At 34.5% G+C, this 16,029-nt stretch overlaps 1 protein-coding gene across 2 annotated transcripts in view; it reads left to right on the plus strand.

Moving 5' to 3' along the window:
- The window catches only part of COL2A1 (collagen type II alpha 1 chain), a 54,546-nt gene that overhangs the window by 6,675 nt on the left and 31,842 nt on the right, over positions 1-16,029 (plus strand). For both annotated transcript variants that reach the window (XM_063428204.1, XM_063428211.1), the window contains 11 exons: positions 4,329-4,406; positions 5,044-5,088; positions 5,182-5,235; positions 6,431-6,484; positions 6,837-6,890; positions 8,070-8,123; positions 8,742-8,795; positions 9,086-9,130; positions 9,691-9,744; positions 12,541-12,585; positions 13,047-13,100. In XM_063428204.1, coding sequence (XP_063284274.1) covers positions 4,329-4,406; positions 5,044-5,088; positions 5,182-5,235; positions 6,431-6,484; positions 6,837-6,890; positions 8,070-8,123; positions 8,742-8,795; positions 9,086-9,130; positions 9,691-9,744; positions 12,541-12,585; positions 13,047-13,100 — 591 coding nt within the window. The remainder of the gene's footprint in view (positions 1-4,328; positions 4,407-5,043; positions 5,089-5,181; positions 5,236-6,430; positions 6,485-6,836; positions 6,891-8,069; positions 8,124-8,741; positions 8,796-9,085; positions 9,131-9,690; positions 9,745-12,540; positions 12,586-13,046; positions 13,101-16,029) is intronic.

The raw sequence follows: 16,029 nt of genomic DNA on the forward strand, positions 1-16,029 counted from the left end.
TTTATTACTCTCATAGTTATAATATACAAACTAAGCCTAAACTGTATAGAAACTACACTCTTTTTACACACTTAATTCCCTGTTACCCCAAATAATAGTATAGAAAGTTTTGTACAACGAAATGATTTGGTACTTAAAGGAATCCAACTTGATATCATGTTGACCAATCCCCTTGCAGAGATGCAGGCCAAGGAGTCACACTTTGCCATGTTTATCCGACATCCCTGTTACCCTATGGGACATCTCCTCGTATGTTTTAGCAGGACTTAAAATGTAAGGTCCTATTTTTCTAGCCAGGTCTCAAAAGTTACTCGCTACACTGCAAGTCATAGCATGCACACCAAGTGTATCAATTTCTACTTGCCAATGGCTAAATATCCACTTGTCAAAGGCTAGTGGCGAGTCAAAATTTTAAACCCTGATTTTAGTATTTGAAAAACAAACAAAAACCTTTTTAATACCATGGGATTTTTGTGAAACCTAGGCACCAGCTATAAACACCTTGGCAGCAACTAAGACATAAATGACCTTTGTTACTACTTGTAACGTCATGAATTAATAAATACCATTACAAATCTCTTAATACCTAATAATTAGGCAATACGGAACAACACTACTGTACCTCTGGAACTTCACACTTTTTGACCTCTTTGCATATACTCATGTTTTTTAGATATGTATCTTATTTGCTACACAAAATGACTGAGAATGCATAACAGACATACTATATAAGATACAGTAAATAACGATTACACAACATCAAAGAGATATGCTTAGCAGCATTTGATTAGAGACTAAATTCAGCTATCCACTAGTTAGTATCATATAGTATCCCAGGTATATTACACATATAGTATTATAGAGTGCACTATCTACATTGTTATTAACATTATTGTTAAATTTCACAGTACCTACCATTACACTCAACAGCAAGTAGGATGCAGCGTCATATAAAACGCTAAATTCCTTAGGTACAAAATTGAGCAGTATACATAGTAATGTTGCACACTGCATTATATAGAATGGCATTAAACGCAGCAGTATCTAGAATGTAGCCAAATGGGGAATTCAGCTGAATTGGAGAATGTTTGCAATTTGGCTACTCTGTCCAGAATTTTGCAATTCCTATGTTATTCATCAAGTTGAGAACTGTGAGAAATTCACCAGGTAATTGCAAAATTTGGGGAATTAATTATTGAGCTGCGAACAAAGCAGTATTTTTCCTAGTTCCAAGTTCAGCTATTTTGGCTTACAATTGATAATTGCCTGCTGATTCAACAACCGTGCATTTTTGGGTTATTAACTGAATCAGAAATTGTGCAGATCTGAAAAGGGAATTGCAATATTTGGGCTAAAAAAACAAACTTAGGACAAAAATTTCCAGCTCAGTTAATTGCACAGCCTTTCTAATTTGAATTGTTTGTTAATTCTCTACAATCCTTTAACCTGGAATGTCTATCGGATGCTAAATATAACATTATCTAGAATGCTAAATTCCTCTCAATAATCAGTATTGTGTATGCTGCTCTGCACCACTGCAATCACCATTATGCAGGACATTATATTAGATTAGTAAGTAACATTTGCTCAGTATTATGTAGCACTACATACAGCATCATAGAGAATTTCACACAGTATATAAGTACCACTACAGAGCCAAGCTTATTCATTTAACTGGGAGCAGCCATACATTGGCCATGGTTTTCATATTTTAGGCTAAATTGGAAATATTTTCCATATAAATTTATTTTTTAGCTTGGCTAAATAGGCCTAAAATTTTAAATTCCCTGGTCAGTTCCTTACAGTTCGCAGTTTATTGAATACCAATGGCAACATTACTAAGGATGCTAAGTTCACTAACACACATTGCCATTAAGGATTCTCAGTACCACTACCCACAGCATTATTTAGTATACTCAGAATATACATAGCATCATACAGAATACTTAGTAATGCCAAATCAGCATGAAATAAGTGTGCCAGGAATAATCATTCAGTGGGCACTGCAGGAGATTGAAGCATACACTGTACTTCCGTGATTATGTTATTTGAAGTTGGCACCAACATTCTGAGACATATTTACAGAAGCGCTTTGTAGGCAGTACTTCGTTGTGGGTTAAGAGCTCCCCGGATCCTTTAAAGAAAGCAATTTGCAGGCACATTCTAACCAAAAGGACCCCTGACTGCAATGCTTCCCCAGCACACCATAACAACCATGACAAAAGAATTCTCAGCACCACCACACCTGCAACATACATGCTATTTAATACCTCCTCTCAGAGAGTGTTAAAGGATGTTCAGTATAGAGCCTGATGTCTGAGACTCAGTACTACTGTACACAGCATGATTAATATACTCAGTACAACGTTGACAAATTGTGATTATTGATACTTAGCACTACCATACACACGGGATAAAGGATGTGGAGTACAGCTATGCACAGCATAATACATAATTTATAGCACACTATATACCACATGATAATTAGTAGTCTTGTGTTCTGGATAGGTTTTTATAATACAAAATAAGACAGTGGATGCACAGCATGATCATTTATACTCAGTAATAAGCAGTTCATACTAAGTATTACTTCTATATGTTATTAATGATGCTCAATATAAGTATAGATAGCATGACGAAGGTGCTCAATACTACCATAGGTAACAGGATAAAGGATACTCAAAGGATTGCTAGTGTCATTATAAATAGTAAGATAAAGAATACCCAATCTCACTACACGAAGCAAGGATAAATCTGTTCAGTACTAGTCTACTGTACACAGCATGATAAATGGTACTCAGTACCGATACTCTCAGCAATAAAAAAGAATGCTTAGTACTAGTCCGCTATACACAATTTGATAACAAGAGCACTAATACACTGTACACAGCATTAACAGAATGATCAGTCCCATTACTGCAGGCTAAATGATATTAATATATTATATATATATAAAATGACAGGATACGCAATAACACAAAGTATACACCAAATGAGAAATTTTCTCACTTCACATATTATAAGGGGTGCTCAATATGAGAACATACAGCATAACAATGGCTATTCAGTGTCATGATGCATAGTATAGGAATGTAATTATTTGAACATTGCATATCAAATGGCCACTAAAAGTAGTTGATTTATCTAGCATACTGAACCTTTCCTACATTAGTTGTAGTCTGCCCCGGTCCAAACCCCTAGGAAATGGTTGGGAACAGACTTCAATTAGAAGTCAAAGAGTGTATATGACTAAATATAAAGGCACACCGCGCCAAGAGCTCTAGAAAGCTGAATTACATGTCCCTTCATAGTTAATGCCTAACTGCCCCCAGAGTAAAATCCAGAACATTTGGGTCAAATACAAAATAATCACATTTATGACAATCTTCTGTGATTTACATCAGGGTTCTCAACCAAATATGCCACACTGTTACCAACCTTTCCTTCCCTTACCTTCGTATATTTCACCCCAGAAAATGCTGAAATTCAATTTATGGAGGTGAATAAAGCAAGGAATTGCCAAGTACAAAAACATCACTATCCCTATTTAACTAGAAGAAGAGGCTAAATTGTATTTAAATAGCTTTTGGATTGTGAGCACTTGTGCAGATCTCAGAAACCTGTGACATTCTTAGTGCTGTTTACGTTACAGTTTGAACGTGAGCCCCTATTACTCACTTAGCTATACGCTAAATCTAGGCAGAAGGAAAACCATGAAATGAGATTAAGCTTTATTTCTGACCAAAAACATGAGCTGGTTAAAAACAGCAATAAATTAGAAACAAAGAAGACATTTTACATTAAGATGTGTTTTGCTGCATATTAACATGGCAATAGAAACCCATGTTCATGACATCGTCACATGAATGTCTTGTTTGATGTTAATTATAATTGAAAATGTTCAATCCTTTAAGTGATAAAAAAAAAAATAAGAAAAAGCATTGTGCTTTACTGCTCTCTGAGGCAATTCATGTCAGATTCTATTTGATGTCATCAAGTGACAACAAGAAAATATGTAAACACAATGAAATAAAAAAAAAATAGAAGTGATGTTAGGTGAAAATAGATTACAGTTTTATGAAACATCTCTAGACTGTAATCTCGTTTGAGCAAGTTCCTCATTTACCTATTGTTTCTATATCATTTTGTAAATGTCTCATTTATTGTTAAATTGCACTCCTTTTCTAATATTGTTAAGAGCTGCCGAATAAGTTGCCGTTATATAAATACCAATAATAATAATAATAATAATTATTATTATTATATAAAAGCAATATATTATGTTCTCTGTATATTTATAATTTAATATAACGTGCTTCTTCCTACAGAACTTTGCTGCTCAGATGACAGGAGGTTTTGATGAAAAAGCTGGCGGTGCACAAATGGGTGTTATGCAAGGACCAATGGTACGTTTTTCATATTATCAGTCTTTAAAAAAAAAAAAAATACAAATAAAATACAGTGGAGCCACCTAGAGGACTGGAGGGCTAATGTGTTGCAATTAACACCCATGTAGATCTTTGTCTAAATGCTAAAAGCCATCTCCAAACTATAGTAATTATGCAACTTGCCTTACTCAGATTACACATATCATTTCTTGTCCCCTCTCTTTGCAAGACTATCCAAGAACAGGAGCCTAAAAATATTTACATATAAAACTAAGCAAGTAAATATAATGCATGATTTGTGTAGAAGTCAGTTATTCTTGGACTGGGTGTTTAAACATTCAGATAACAGCTACTGCTTTACAGAGTTCTCAAAGAATTTTAGCAGGAATTGAATGTATTGAATGTCTTTCTTGGCATGTGCTAAATGAAACTTAGAACTGGTAAACATGGCTGCCATCCAATCTTAGCCTCCACGTAACTGCTGTAAATAAATAGAGATGTGTTAGTTATTATATTTAAAAAAAAAAAAAGCATACTGTCTCTCTCTTACTAATGGATCTATACAGAACAGCAGGGATTTCACTTTCACTATTCTTTAGACTTTGATTATTAACATTTTTGATATATTTACTAACTCTTAATTCATTCCTTTTAGGGCCCCATGGGACCAAGAGGACCTCCCGGACCTTCTGGATCTCCTGTAAGTATGCACATTCTTTAATAAGTTAGTTTTTTTTATATAGCTCATTAGTTTAAATTTTACCTAAACATTCTTCATTTTGTCTAATTATAGGGACCTCAAGGTTTCCAAGGAAATCCCGGAGAACCTGGTGAACCTGGTGCAGCTGTAAGTATTCCCATATTTAATTTTCTTTTTTCTTTTATATGTCACAGATACACAGGTCTTTGCAGTAGTACAGATAGGCTTATTGCCTTAGTTCAACTGCAAACTCATTAAATTAGTTAACAACAAAAAAAGTTAGGGAAATTTTCAATATCAGAACTAATCACAATTGGTTTAGGTGGCCATGAAATGTTGAAGATGAAGACTCACAGCATTTTTCATCTTCTGGCCATCTATAAAGTGGACACAAGTACACAGTGTCCTACTTTAAGGAGAACACCTACCAGAGTCCCTTACATTCTTCAAGCTCTTGAGTTAATTTGTAAATACAATCTTAAAGATTCTTTGGTCCAGGATTTCTCTAAACTGATTTAGGTAATAGAAGGGGCTCCATATTGAAGTGGTAATGTAGACACAGAAAATTTTCTTTATGAATATTTTCCTCAATTAAATTTTGGTTGTGTATGTATATATAATGTGCAACGTGCACTCATTTCCATAGCACAAACTTGTCACGGCACATTTAAACTGTGTGGGTGTTCTTTATTTACATCCTCTGTGATGTACACATAACATACATACATTACGCACACGTCTTTATTTATCATTGGAAAGATTCTTATTGATTGTACATTTACCCACAAAACATATGTGGGAGTTGGGATCTGCACCAAGCATGTATATTCTTATAAATTATATAAGTGTGTTCTTATAGTATTATTCTATACTTAATACTCTTTATACACAATGTAAAATAGGGTGCAGGCTTGTGTTGAGTCACTAGACTCCTTTTCATGGCCAGAACTGGATTCATAAATTTTTCTATCATTTCTATACAGGCAGCGAGTGCTTATCATAAGTATAGCAAATGCAGGATTATATGTTAAAAGTATTGTTTAAATCATTGTGTATTATTTGTTACATATTGTAAGATAAAGAAAACATAACAATTTAAGTTATAAAAGATCACTTTTAGAATTTACTAGTGTAAATAGCCTATAATTCAGACACACAACAAGCTGCTCATTCAAACACATAGAGGTATGTCATTATGCTGTAATTCAAAATAACTCAAAATATCTTTACTCTCTGAACACCAGAGGGAGCTCTCTGGATAATTAAGGCCTTTAGTACATCATCAACAAGTTTGGTTACTTTCATTGACTGTACCTCATGCTGTTTGTTGTTTTCTTTGCAGGGTCCTATGGGTCCTCGTGGTCCTTCCGGTCCTTCTGGAAAACCTGGTGATGATGTAAGTTGTATTTGAAATTTTCAAAGTAAATTAGGTTTTTGTGAATTCATAAAAAAATTATAATAAGGCCAGTATAAAGATAGCATCATAGAATAATAAACATGGCTGTTAAATAGAGTGGCAACGAGCAGCTCCATTTATTGCAGAATGCTGTATAATGATACATTGCAACAATATTAAAAAGGTCTAAGTTATATCAACCGATTTGGATTTGGAGTCTATTTTACATATCCTTATATATTTTATATATATTCTATATTACCAATGGCTCCCATGGCTCCTCCTCTTGGTAGAACCTTACAGTATATCTCTTTATTTGTAAAACTAGCTAACCTTTTGTATTTTATATTAGGGTGAAGCTGGCAAACCTGGCAAATCTGGTGAACGTGGACCTCCAGGACCACAGGTAAAATTGACCATTGTTTTTAAGTTTTCCAATGAAATTAATTTGAACAAGTTTGACATATTAAGACCAATAGATGTTATTTATAATTCAAAAATTACTTTGTTGTTCTATGGAGAAATACATATATTTTCTAATTACATAATATATCTCTTTACAATATTCTAACAGGATAATTATGCTAATATACAAACTGTGCCTCATAAGTAGATTACAATTTGTTCCAGATATCATGACACATTGAGGATTTAGTTTATCTTCATTATTTATCATGACCTAGTGGCCAAACTAACTTTACCATTTGTCATCCCTTTAAAAGAATATTTTATGTAAGATATTTTGTTCCTGAAGGTTATCTGGATATTCTGGTCATTAAATCAGTTAGATGTATCATCACCCGTAACTTCTAGGTAGGATGTGTGCAACATTGGGAACTTTTGATACATTATGCATAACTTTTAACATTCGGGCAGTAGGGGGCGCAATATGGAAAAATAGTGACTGCACTGTACTACCCAGTCAATAAGTTTGCATTAGAAGCATAGCTTTCTCTTATTATAATGGTGATGCACTGTGCATAACTCATACCTCCCAAAATTTTAAATAGACAAAGTGGGACACTTTCATTTTTTTGTGTGTGGTTGTGACTAGGGAGAGGCTGTTTTGAGAAATTTTAGGTGGCTTACTAATAATTATTTATGTTACTAGAATGAAATTCAGAACAAGAACAATGCATATTATTTGCACAAACTGATTTCTAAAAACATTTATTATAGTTTAAAGACACATTACTGTGAGTATTTTTTGCTGTGGAACTCTGTTATACACTCAGACACACCAACGATATGGACCTCCTGGATAAGAGTGACATTAGTATAGAAAAGTGGGACAGGTGGATTTGGGAACAAAAATAGCGAATGTCCTTTCTAAACAGGGACACTTGGGATGTATCATAACTTTTAACATCCGAGCAGCAGGTGGTGAAATTAGGCACACACAAGAATAATAGGTACAAATTCACTTTATAATACAGTTACTTCTTATATTCCAGACACAGTGTTCACAGTACATTAATGTATTATATGTGAAAAACAAGGCATAGTAATGTAGCAATTGCTTATTCTAACATTTTTTTTTTACATGCGATTTTTTATTCAACAATATTTCTCCTTTCTTTTTTAGGGTGCTAGAGGATTCCCTGGAACCCCAGGTCTTCCTGGAGTGAAAGGACACAGGGTTTGTAAAAATAATTTATTCTTTCAATAGACAACATTTAACCGGTTCAATGAGTGGCATGTACTATGTAATCAAAACCATATTTAATTTGGCATCCATTATTTGATAAACCCATGACCTTTCTTATTGAGAGATTTCATAGTACCCATATTTGCACATTAGATTTAAAGATAAGCAACATGACCCATTCTTCTTTCCTGCCTTTAGTTTAAAGATAAAACTGCCCTTATCAGAGCAGCAATATTGTATTATGAAGAACACTGTTCCAAATGAACTCAAACATCATCTGAACACCATGTGATGCATTTTGGCCATTCTGGCTTTTAAAAAAGAGCTTAACATTAGTGCAAACTTAACCCGTGCATATTCAAATCCAAGAATTCCAAATTCTGGGTCTTTATTTAACCCTCTTGTTAAGTATCACCAGAGATATGATATAACACAAAGCCCATTAGATTCCATCATACGTTACATTAAAGGATGCCACAAGTGTGATTACCTTAAACCTATTCCTTATATGTCAATTTGGTCTTATAAAATATTATCATAACTAATGTTAAAGAATTGCCAGTTTAATCTAAACTATTTACCTATAACTATTTATGTGTTTTGCTATAGGGTTACCCAGGTCTGGATGGTGCGAAAGGAGAAGGCGGTGCAGTTGGTGCCAAGGTAAGACTTTAAATCCTCAAACCTTCTGATAAAACAATATACAAAAATATTAATATTCCCAGTTTTTATATTAATTGCCCTGCCCCATTACAGTCTTAGAGCGTAGTGCTTGAGAAAGATGTTTAATGCTTCCATGCTACTGCTGCCATTAGACACTAAACTTATTTGTTAAGTATCAGAAGCAGGCAAACATATTGCATACAGTCTATGTTATAATATGGTTAACTTTATTATTAGATGGATAATGCAGCAATCATATGTATTTTAACATGCATTGTTTTCTCCTGTAGGGAGAGAGTGGTTCCAATGGTGAGGCTGGAGCTCCTGGTCCAATGGTAAGTACCAGTAGTGTTATTCTGAGATGATTACTTAAATACCAACGTGAGTGTTGGAGAAGCATAAACTCCAATAATCTTATATATACTTGTAGTTCAGTGACAGGTAGATCATAATTAAAGTTATGTGCAGAACATGAGTCTTAATGTTTAACAAAGGCATGTGTAATATGTCATTATATCAGACTGCAGGAAGTATAACCCTTAGAGTGCCCGAGAGTTGAGCAGTATGTTGTATATTGCATATCACTCTGGATATGAGAAGGTAAAGAAGATACTCTGCTAGAACACTGAGTTTGAAGATAAAACTAAAACAGAAGATATGGACACTTAAGATTTTTTTCCCCTCTGTTATTAGATTATAGGATGTTAATACAAAAAAAAGTTCTTTTAACATTTAACAAAGTTTCAAATGTTATATTTAAATATATTTATCTAATAAACAGATTCCCTAAGCTTAGTTTTTAATTTTGGCATGTTAGTTGAAGAGTGCTTAAGTTTGTTTAATAGATTTAGTGAAAAGGGAAATAATTAATATATTGTATTACTACTTTTTTTAGGGTCCCCGTGGTCTACCTGGTGAGAGAGGTCGTCCTGGTGCTTCTGGTTCTGCTGTAAGTATTAGAATTTTGGAGTATTATGAGAGTTTATAACGTGCTGCCCCCCAAGAAAGTCGTTCAATTTCCATATTGAGAGCTTAATCTAAAAAACACTCAAAAAACACTATCATTTTACTAATAAATTGCTAAATACATGGGGTGAATCTTTCTTAGTTTTACACTTCATCTGGTTACCAGAACATCTCAAACTATTTTATTGATAAAAAAAGAAAAGAACATCTGCTTGTTTAAAAGATAGGATTTCAATTCAGTGTGCATATGTAGTGATACCATGCAATATGTCACCATCATGGCAGCTTAGTGCTTATTGAATTCTATCTATAGAATAGTGATTAACGTGATAGTTCCTTTTTAGTCATACCGGATAAATTTATTATTTTTTCTCAGCACTGCTGTATTATTTTTTAGTATTAGGCCTTTCAAATAATTTCCTTGACTGACCCAAAGTCAGTCTCATGCTGACAAGGCCAAATAGGACAAAAGAGCTGTCTGAGGGGGATCCGTAGATTCCCTAAGGCTCCCATCCATGCTTTGGTCTTAATGTTATGTCTAAAAAAAAGTGATTCTAAGGGATTGTATAAAAAAAATTGTGAGGAAATTGAAAGTGATAATAATTCGATATTTGCATATTTTGCCTGGCATTCTGGGAGTTTTATGGAAACATGTATTTTTATTATTGCCATGTGTAGGGCACTATGAAAAAATGGTTTGTTATGTCTACGTGTTGCAAATAATATGAATGTAAATTAATTTAACTAAATAGACTATAGTCTACTGTGAGTGTTAAAAGGTTTGAAACCAAAACACAGTCTATCACAGCCAGTTAAAAATAATATATCAAGCCAATCCCTATTTCATTAATACGAGGAAGGTGTATATGTTCAGGCAATAGTATTAATAATTACCAAATTCATCAGTTCCAGCAGCTAGGATCTCAGTCTATTGTTGTTGTAGTTTTTTTTTTTTTCAGTGTAATTTAGGGATTTTTTGTATTACATTTATCTTTGAAGTGAGCTCTGTGGGGAAAAACCTGACATGACTTGTGAGACTTAAATAATCATGGTTGTTACTAAGGATTATATTTTTCCTATAGGTGTTTATTTTTTACATGTACAGGCTAGTAGACTCTTGTCTGCTGTAGGCCTCGAAGTCAGTTTGTTTAAAATAGATACATAAACTTCCGACAATTTTTTGTTACTTTTAATGGACTGTTATTTTTAGCAGACAGACGCAAATAACCACCATTTTTAAACTTATAGAAACAAACAAAAAAGTTAGTTCAGGGGATTTGCCAATGTAAATATATGTGGCAATGATATAGCTGATCAAACCCCACCTTATTACCCTAGAGCTTCCTGGTAACACTAGCAGACGGTCTTGGTTTGAACACTTAAAGAGGTTGCTGTTTGGGCTTGTTTCCAACATTCCTCCATACTGTAACATTGGTTTACTGATTTTACTAGTTTGTCTTTTATATACTTATATATTCTAGTTCAACATGCACATTTTGCTGCTATTTTACTCTATATCAAATCATGCTACTGCATTTAACTGGCTGGCACTGATGTAGCAAGCTGGTTTAAGCTGCTAAATAGAGATATGATCTTGATTGTCTGTTGCAGATTTATGAGTCTAATTTCATAGCCCTCATCTTAGGTGATCAAAAAACCCAAAACCTCTATATATTGGAATATTAGAATAAATCCCCTTTAAAAATCTCACTAAAATAATTGAATTGTTACCATTGGAAGTTCGAAATAGGTTATATAATAGAGATAATGGTGAGGATGCAATTTCAAGACATAGTGTAAGATAAGGCTGACCTCTGGGAGGAAGGAAGTGTAAATTGGTCCCCTAATGAGTTTTTGTAACATGATCTACGCTATTAGTGTTCATATTTATTAGAGTTAGCCCATTTTACAAAAACAGCCAACCTCATTAAAAAAAATGGAGAATTGTAATAGAATAATAAGAGAGGCCTGAGAATACTTTCAGAGATCAAGGGCGAATTAAAGTTATCGTTTTGTTTCTCGGGTTTCTTTTAAGCTACTTTGTGAATAAATTAGTCAACACAAAATATTTTTTTTGCTGACAGGGTTTACTATGAATGTCAATTCCTGCTAAACAGTGCTCAACAAATAGAATTCAACAAAACATTATATATGAGGAATATAAAAAGTATCCAGTAATAGAATAAATACAGTCTAAAATGATTATGCCCCCTGTGGCCATAACTCATGTTGCAGTTTGAACAAAACTAAAACATGTTGAAACTTTGTTCAAATTCAAACAGTCTCACTTACCTCTCCCTCTTGCCTCCCTTATCATTCACTCACATATATAAATACATGTTAATTTTAATGTATTGCATACTTCAAGAAAGGGTCTCCCATAATAGTACTTTTAGTCTGCTGGGAAAGTGAACAGCAAGACATACATGACAGTAGCTGTTCCTCTCTGGTATATTATGTTAGGACAGCACTGAAATCCACTTGTTTTTTGTCTAACATTCCCTCAAAATGTTATGATGGCCTGCATAACCTTCCCAAATATTTCCAAATTTAGCAGACACTAGATGCAGGTGTATAAAGTGTGCGCAATGGCACATATCATCCACAGTGTGGCAGTGTGCAGAAGAATTTCTTGCACTTTTTCCAGAAAAGAAGTTTGCATCTCGACTAGAAACATAAATATTTGATTTACTATTTGTATCATTAATTTTAGTTAAATCTTTTTGAATATCCGTGGATATATTTTAATCTTGCATTATTTACTTTTCTTACCTTTTAGGGTGCTCGTGGTAATGATGGTCTTCCAGGTCCAGCTGGCCCACCAGTAAGTTGATTCATTTGTTTCTGTAATAAGATTAATAATGAGAAGATACATAGTATACACTAATACAATACAAAGCTGCTCATTAATTTAATTATCACTATTATGATTATTTTTAGATTTTGTGTTATTGCTATTATTCTTATTATTGGTAATAATGTTAGTGGTTTATAGTTCTTTTGATTTCATCTTTCTTATTATGGTAACAATATCAGGCTGAATTAAAAATATTGCATGTTTTAGAAATGTCTCCGCTTAAAGTGTCATGTTAAGCTCCATATGTTATTGCTTCCTTAATGAGAGTAGTTAAAATATCTGTTGTATCTTTCTTTGGCTATAAAGTTTGTGCCTCTTAGAAAACCTGTCAGACGGGTTACAAAGATAATATTTTATCTCTTTTTCTATTCCAGCTGTTAACCGAAAGATTTCCCTGTAAATTCTAAAACGCTCTTTTTCTATTACAGGGTCCAGTCGGTCCTGCAGGTTCTCCTGGCTTCCCCGGTGCCCCTGGCTCTAAGGTATGTGTGAATTCACACGCAGAGAACCAATATCTTATCACTTTAGCAATCAGACCTGTCATGAGTCAGAAAAACCACTAAAAAAATTCCTTCTTTGAATAAGCCATTAAAAGACAGATCTATATAGTTTCAAAACCACCATGTATGTCCAGAAGCAAAACATTTTAGTCTCAGCAGTAGATATCCGGGCTTATGATTATGGTCTTGTGAACATATAACATGTAGTGACTTTATTCTGTAATATAGCTTATGAGGGTTATTTACTAAAGTGAGAATTTAAAGTGAATTTCAAATGTAAGGCCAGAGAAGCGGAACTGAAAACACAGCTGACTTAAAGAACTTTCTCAGTTTGGGTAATTTAAACTTAAATTTGAAATTCATTTTGAATTTACTTCTAATTCTCACTTTAGTTTAGTTTCTCATGCACACAGTGTGAAAAAGGTGCTCAAATCACAACTTACTTCATAGCCTGCTAGAAGAGGATGCAGATTTGGAATAACAGAACTGTGAAAGCAATTGAAGCTTTATTTTCAGGCATAATTGACCGGCATCCCTGTTAAGGAGAGATGGTCCTTTTTCACTTAAATCCCACATCCACATTTCTGTCCTAATGTGCTTGAATGGTTTCCATAAAAAAAACAAAAAAAAAACATTTAATTTCCTATTTGTGGGAATGCTTTAGCTTCAATGATTAATTTCTTATTTTACCACAAAGGATGCTTTATTAGAAGCACTTTCAGACATAGTAGATATGTTTCCATAACTATAACATAAATCGAGCATAGAATGTATTTGAACAATATGGAAAGCCTTCCGTATATTCAGGCAGTTGTGCATCTGGTAGATACAAACTAGATAATGACTAAAACTTATTACCATGCTTCATTTAAACCACGCCACAAATCATGTCATATTTACAAAGTATCCCTGCATGGAATGACTATTACCTAAATATGGTGATGGTTTTACTATCTAGGGATTTTTTCAAAAGGATATTTTATGCTCAGTGTATATTCTAATCTAGGCAACCTTCGGCTATCCAGATGTTGTGGACTGCATTTCCCATAATGCTCTTACCGCCATATAGCTGGCAAAAGCATCAATGGAGATGTAGTCCTTAACACCTGGAGTGCCGAAGGATGCTTTTCTGATCTGCTATACTAGCTGACAATGAAAGTGAATTTTCATACTGGTTCTATCACAAAAACTGTCTCATAACAGCAGTGATGTAGGCATTAAATTGTGAACTGTGGTTAGAACACAACACAATCCTTTTAACTTCTAACTCAGCTAAGTAAATTTGCATCTCACTTCACCACAAAGTGTTGCAGCTCAGTGCGGCGTTCGTAATTCTCATAAAGCATAGATCAGATAGAATCAGCAAGGTAGACAACATAGCTAGACCTCTTAGGTCTTTGAGTGGTTGATGGTTGGCCTGCAAGGGTTAATGGTACACCTCATAAGGCATATTATAAGAATTAACAAAACTTAATAATTTCGTATCAGATTGGGAATGTAGATGTATTTTGTATTTAGACTTCAACATGCTAAAAATATAACGAAATATTTAGACCATGTTCTTACTGGCAAGAACCCATTATTGGTCATTAATTATAATTAATGGCTTGCTGGTGAAATGCCAATTATGTGATCAAAATCGGGCTTCTTGTTAATGCCATCTATCTGAGGTCCTAACTTAAAAATGTTTGTGTGCATGTGTAGATATACGAATTTAATGCAAACATAGGCTGAAGATGATATTTGGGGGGGGGGGGGGGGGATCTAATGACTGCAGCTTCCTGAGATCAAGCTAGGAATTTGTGAATTAATGTAAATTTAACAATATTTTAATCAGCTGACAAACAGGACACACGGTTTACTAAGTACTTAAAAGGATTAGGCTAGAACAGTGGGTGACAAAGGGGTTCAAGTAAAGGCTACAGAAGAGCATACACAGTGCTTGCTCCTCCAGGATTTTAGTGTGGAGCTGAATAGGAGGCCCTGTTGTTCATGATCTACATTTTTCATTCCCAGGGATCTAGTTTCAGCAGTTTCTATGGGAACCAGACAGTACAGGGGTCCAGCCTGGAATTTTGATAAACAAGGCCCTTTGTAAATGGGAGACAATAATGAATGCCTCGGTGCTTGTTCTTGTATGAATAAAACAACACACTCAAGGACAAAATCAATTCAGGGGAGATAAAAGCCAAAACACAGAAAACAATTCCAGCAACATTTAGAGATAATAACAAGTTCATTTTAATAGATTTGGACTATTTAGGAAAGAGTACAAAAAGTATGCGAAGGAAGATACATTGAAACATAATAAAAGTTGTCATATAAACCATATAAAATCTTTTGTTTAAAAAAGTATTCGAAAAAAGGAACATTTTCATTGCCAAACAGGTATTTTGGAAACCAACATTGAGTTGCGAGAACATTTATTACATTGTCATTAAAAAAGAGATGAGAAATCCTGAACATTCTAGTTATCCTTAAAGGACCACTCTAGGCACCCAGACCACTTCAGCTTAATGAGGTGGTCTGGGTGCCAGGTCCTTCTAGGGTTAACCCATTTTTTCATAAACATAGCAGTTTCAGAGAAACTGCTATGTTTGTGAATGGGTTAAGCCTTCCCCCTATGTCCTCTAGTGGCTGTCTCATTGACAGCCGCTAGAGGCGCTTGCGTGATTCTCACTGTGAAAATCACAGTGAGAGCACGCCAGCGTCCATAGGAAAGCATTATGAATGCTTTCCTATGTGACCGGCTGAATGCGCGCGCAGCTCTTGCCGCGCATGCGCATTCAGCCGACGGGGAGGAGAAGAGGAGGATCGGAGGAGGAGAGCAGGAGGAGATCTCTCCGCCCAGCGCTGGAAAAAGGTAAGATTTAACCCCTTTACCCTTTCCAGAGCCGGGTGGGAGGGGGTC

The sequence above is a fragment of the Pelobates fuscus genome, chromosome 1 (genome assembly GCF_036172605.1).
Source record: "Pelobates fuscus isolate aPelFus1 chromosome 1, aPelFus1.pri, whole genome shotgun sequence".
NCBI classification, from domain to species: Eukaryota; Metazoa; Chordata; class Amphibia; order Anura; family Pelobatidae; genus Pelobates; species Pelobates fuscus.